Source organism: Chrysochloris asiatica, unplaced genomic scaffold (assembly GCF_000296735.1).
Source record: "Chrysochloris asiatica unplaced genomic scaffold, ChrAsi1.0 scaffold00026, whole genome shotgun sequence".
NCBI classification, from domain to species: Eukaryota; Metazoa; Chordata; class Mammalia; order Afrosoricida; family Chrysochloridae; genus Chrysochloris; species Chrysochloris asiatica.
In genome coordinates this window covers 16,641,577-16,646,997 of record NW_006408544.1, presented here as the reverse complement: position 1 = coordinate 16,646,997, position 5,421 = coordinate 16,641,577, and the positions used below count along the sequence as shown (strand labels likewise).

At 40.1% G+C, this 5,421-nt stretch overlaps 1 protein-coding gene across 1 annotated transcript in view; it reads left to right on the top strand.

Annotated features, from left to right (window-relative positions):
• The window catches only part of TXNDC12 (thioredoxin domain containing 12 (endoplasmic reticulum)), a 41,563-nt gene extending 37,013 nt beyond the window's left edge, over positions 1–4,550 (top strand). The window contains exons 5-7 of the mRNA XM_006839765.1: positions 1,531–1,600; positions 2,437–2,520; positions 4,471–4,550. Coding sequence (XP_006839828.1) covers positions 1,531–1,600; positions 2,437–2,520; positions 4,471–4,550 — 234 coding nt within the window. The remainder of the gene's footprint in view (positions 1–1,530; positions 1,601–2,436; positions 2,521–4,470) is intronic.
• Positions 4,551–5,421: the final 871 nt, after the last annotated feature.

Genomic DNA, 5,421 nt, shown 5'->3' with positions numbered 1-5,421 from the left:
GTGTTTCTCTGCTATTCATAAGGTTTTCAGTGACTAAATATTCAGAAGTAGCTCGTCACTCCTTCTTCCTAGTCTGTCTTGGTCTGGAAGCTCAAGCTCATCTGAAACCTGTCCACCATGGGTGACCTTACTAGTATTTAAAATACTGGTGGCATAGCTTTCAGATTCACAGCAACTCACAAGCCACCACAGTACAACAAACTGACGGACGAGTGGTGGACCAGAGCTCCTTAATTATAGGTAAATAATTGTAGTTTAAAATGTCATTTTCAGCAACTCATGCATTTATGAATTACTATGTGCACATCGGTGATATGGGCTCTGGGAATACAGCAAGCAAAATTCCTTGTCCTCGATGAGATTATAGTGTAGTGTGGGGAGACAGATAAATAAGTAAAAAAATAAACCCAAAAAGTATTGGTGATAAATATGTACCATGCCTAAAAATGAAGGGGTGAGAAATCTGTTTGCAATTTTAACTAGGTGTTCCATAAAGAAAGTGACATTTCAGTAAAGATCGAAAGCAGATAATGGAGTAAGCCATGTTGTTAACGGGGGAGCTGTGTCTAGGCTAAGGGAGGAACAAGTTAGGAGCACGCTTGGCTGGTTTAATGACAGTAATATCAAATAGGTTAATGTGCCTGAAAAGAACTGAAGGCAGAAGAAGGGGAGAGTGGTAGGACATAATGTTAGAGAACTCCCCAGGTAGCAGAACATGTAGAGCCTTATAGGCCACTGCAAGGAGTTGGGGTTTTTACTTTGCGTGACCTGGGAAGCCTCTGAAAGGTTTTGATCCAGGGAAGAACATGATCTGGCTTAGATTTCATTTTTTTCTTTTAAAGCTTTTATTGTGAATTGAGTGAGTGAAGGTTTACAGGGCAAATCATCAATTTTGCATCCAACAAACCATTGCAACGATTACATTCTCCTCCATGCACTATCAATTAACAGTAATCGCCTATTGTTACCTGTTTTTTTGTTTTGTTTTGTTTTGTTTTTAATGTATGCATACCATATTGAAAGTATATATTCATTTAAATGTATGAAGGGCACATTTTGGAAGCCAAAGCCAACCTTCTGCCTGCAGGCTTTCTCAGTCCATGGGCCAACAGTCCTCTGCTGCTCTGTTTCTCTATGCCATCCCATCTGCCGCTATCTCGGATGGAGCTGCTTTTCTGGTCAGGGTCCCTCGCTCCTCTCATGCTCTTCCCTTTTGGTCTTAGTGCCCTCTGTTCCTGAAAATAACAGATTAACTTCTCCCACCTTTTAGTTACATCTCTTCTATATTTACAGTTGTGACAGTTGCCATTAGTCCTGATAACAATTACAATTGAATGCTAAATCCTATCCCCATCTTCACCAGACCCATCTGAACAAGAGGAAAACTATTCAGTGGAGATTCTATCTTACCCTCCTTCTTCTGACCCTGAGCCCCTCATGAAAGCTTGTAAGCCAGATACTTTATGTCTTTATATCCTCCCAATTTTGATAACTGAAGTCTAAGTTGCCCTTTCCATTTAATCTTAATAGGATGATGAGGAACCAAAGGATGAAGATTTCAGCCCAGATGGGGGTTATATTCCACGAATCCTTTTCCTGGGTAAGGTGCAAGATCATAATCTGGGTATCTATGGTGTAGAAGAAGAGAGAAATAATTAAGGCACTGACTTTACCTAGTAAGATTATAATGGGATGCCATCCCCCCAATAATAAGTTTCAGGAGAGAGTGGGAGAACTCTGAATACCAGAACTGCAAGTTTGAAGGGAAACTTTTGCCGTTAACTAATAACTTCTGTGATCAATGACAAGAGGACTAATTAATCCATTTATTCATTCAGCAATTATTTAAGCATCAGCTGTATGCCAAGCACGCTATTAGGTGCTGCAGGGACCTAGATAAACTATAGTTTCCATGCTTGACCTCATAGTTGGGCTGAGACAATATAAGAAAGAGATTTAAACCATGGAATAGTATAACCAGACAAATGCCTTTTTTGCACAGTTCCTCAGTCTTTGCCCAGCATTCTGCTAGATTCTGTGTTATTGTTACGTTCTGTTGAGTCAATTTCAACCCATAGCAACACTGTATAGGGTTTCTGAGGAGCAACTGGTGAGTTTGAACCACTGCCTTTGCAGTTCAAATCGACCTTGTGGTCTAGTGCTTATCCTACAGCATCGATGTAGGGTCCTGCCATCATCAGGCAGAAAAGTAGCTATGTGCCAGTGAGAGGAGATGGCATGTGCCAAGGCATAGGAGCATACTTGCAGGGAACTGCAAGGAATTCATTGTAATGAAGTGTAAAAATGGGTAGGCAATGGTGAGATGCTGAGCTGCAAAGATGGGCAGGCCCCATATTCAGAGGGCCTAGAATACCATGTAGTGTTTGAAGAGCCTCTGCTGTAATGACAACACCTGTGACATTTTGTGTGCAATAGATCCCAGTGGCAAGGTGCACCCGGAAATCATCAATGAGAGTGGAAACCCCAGCTACAAGTATTTCTACATCAATGCAGAGCAAGGTATAGTATTGAGAGACAGGTTAACTGGTAAATTTAAATAGTATGAACCACATGCCAGTTCTTTGTTAGGAAACTCAATTCAACATGTTCACTCAGCATCTTTTGTGTGACTAGCTCTTGGGTAGATCTTGTGTAGGATATAGGAGAAATATAAGACTGAACCCCGTCCCCTAGTGTTTAACAATCCAGTTGGACCCATAGGAAACTATGAAGAACTGAAACTCACAGAGGTAATCACTTGCTACCTGTGGTCCCCAGTTAATAAGTCACAGAGCCAGGATTTGAGTCCAGAATGTATTTGTTTGTTTTTGTCTTCCCCTCCTACCTTCTATTGCATTAATACTACACTTAATGTAAGAATTCAGAGGAAGGGGGATACTGTTAGCTGAGCATATCTTCAGTTTTCTTAGATATTAAGCCTTAACTGTATCTGGAAGGATATGAATTTGTGTCTATAGACATAAAGAAATATGAAGAAGATATTTCAAGCTGTGGAATTGGGAAAAAGGGGTATGTGTCTGAATATGCAGAGTCCATTAAGGCTTGCTAGCGGAGATGCTAACTGAGTTGAATCAGAGAGAATGAAATCCAGCCAACAAAAGGAGGTGAGAACATGGTCAAGGCAGAGAGAGAGAAGAGCTTCAGCACAAATAGGTGAAGGAAGGTTGAAATCAACTTTGCTTTCCTAATCTCTAATCACACTCGTTCTAGGCAAGGGTTGGAATGCAAGCCATGGATTGTTATTTTTTTCCTTGCACAGTGCCCCAACCCTCCACCTACCTATAAAAGGAAATTGCTAAGTTGTCATATGTCTACCTTCCTATCCCCTTTTATGCCCCCAACACTGCCAAGTTGATCACTTTATATTTTGAGTCCTTGGGATTCTTACTTCTTAAGATAGGGAAGGGAAGCAGACAGGATTTGGGGAGGTTATTGCCTCCTTCCACTGAGATTGATACTAGAGGGAAATTTTCTAAATGGAGAAGAGCAACTGGACTTTAGTTCCCCAACTCTCATCCCTTGTAATTTACTTTCCCTTTAAGATTTCGTTTAGTTAGTTAATACTTTAAACTTCACATTGGTATCCTTTACCACATTGGTCCAAATGTGGATACAAGCTCTTTCTGAATTCTTTATGGCTCAGCTGACATGAAACTGAGCCTTCACACCTGACTTTACTAGAGGCTTAAGGAAAACAAAAGGGAACTAATAAACTATATTTTCTGGCTGATTCAGCCCAGCTCCTGGTCTGTCATTGTACTAAGGATGCTCGTGTAGAATCACCACTCAGGAGCCTATGCCTACATAGCTGTCCTCCTTAGACCTGGAGATAGACAAGAAGTTTCATCTCTAGGCTGCCTAAGGCTCTATCTACTTAAAGCTTTCTCTGTCTTTTTTGCCTGAGATGTTTCTTCTTCTATGCGTGGTTGTATTGGAAATGACTACCCCTTTAAGTGGAGACTGTCTCCCCCCCACCCCAAAAAACACACACACACACACACACACCATCATCATTCCCCAATGCAACTTGTAATCTCCATAGGAAATGATGTAAGTGCCATCCAAAAAACATAATGTGGATAGTAGGAAGGTGTTCTCTCTTCTGTTAGTGGCATGTGAATCACAACTGTAGTCTGTGACAAGAAATCAACTCTAATCTTAGACGGCAAGCCAGTTACACTAACATTTTTGTTGGACTTCATGGTTTATAAAGTGCTTTTATTACCATTAAACTTTTATAATATTTCTGTATGAATTAAGCAACATTAAAATTTTATAAATGAGGAAACAAATTCAAAGAGGTAAATGACTTGGCAGGGCTAAAATCCAGAACTAGATCTAGAGTCTGGATCTTGTGCTCCTCTTAAACATTTAAGAATCTACATTGCTCATCAGATGCCATATATTTATGACCTACTTCATATTGTTTCCCCAACCTTTATTTCACAGTTGTTCAAGGAATGAAGGAAGCTCAGGAGAGGCTGACAGGTGATGCCTTCAAAGAGAAACATCTTGAAGATGAGTTGTAATATGGATGTTCCCCTTCTTTCATCAAAGTTAATGTTCTGGAACGAGAGCAGCAGGAAAGGCGTACTAAGGAATTGTCCAGAACGACCATGAAACCATGCTCTGCCTACACTGAAAGGAACTCTCTCACTGTGGGAAGGTCTGCTAACAAACTGGTCTCCATGTCTGTGAAGCTAACAAAATGGAGCCGACTTCCTATAGCTCCTACTCTCTAAATGTTTTTTCATTGAATATAAAAAATGAACCCTTTGACACAAAACTTTTAAGAGCCATTTTGAATTTTGAGGGTTTAATCCTCACACTTAGGTATTTTAATCTTTTTTTTGTTTTTTCTCCCTTTTCCTTCAGCTTTATTTCACCTTGGTGAAAGAAGGTCAGTAGCATATTTTCTAAAATGTTAAAATTGCTGACATAACTTATCATTATTTTTAAAAATAACAAATGGTAAATGTAAATTAGTTATCCTACCCCCTCCTAAGGATACTTGCCTGTATTTTCTCATTTTCTCCTGGGAGTAACTTTGGGCTTCTTCCCAAATTCCTATGACATCATTCCTCTTTACCTACTTGGGCTTTCTGTTTGCACATGTGCGTGTCCAGGAAGGGCTGTGTGCTTGGATTCAGCTTCAGCTGGAAGCATGCTTTCCCCTTGTTACTGCTGGAGAAACTCAAACCTTGAAGTCCTAGGTGGAGCCATTTTTGTCAAATCATCAGCTGTATTTTTATACCAGGGTAAACAAAAATGTGTATAACTTGTTCGATTAAACTTTAATAGAACTTAAAAAGGCATTGTGATGGTCTTTTTCTTACTGGAGAATGGAAGGAGGGATGGGCATCCTTCAGGAAGAGAACTGACCTTGAGAGCCTAATCCAG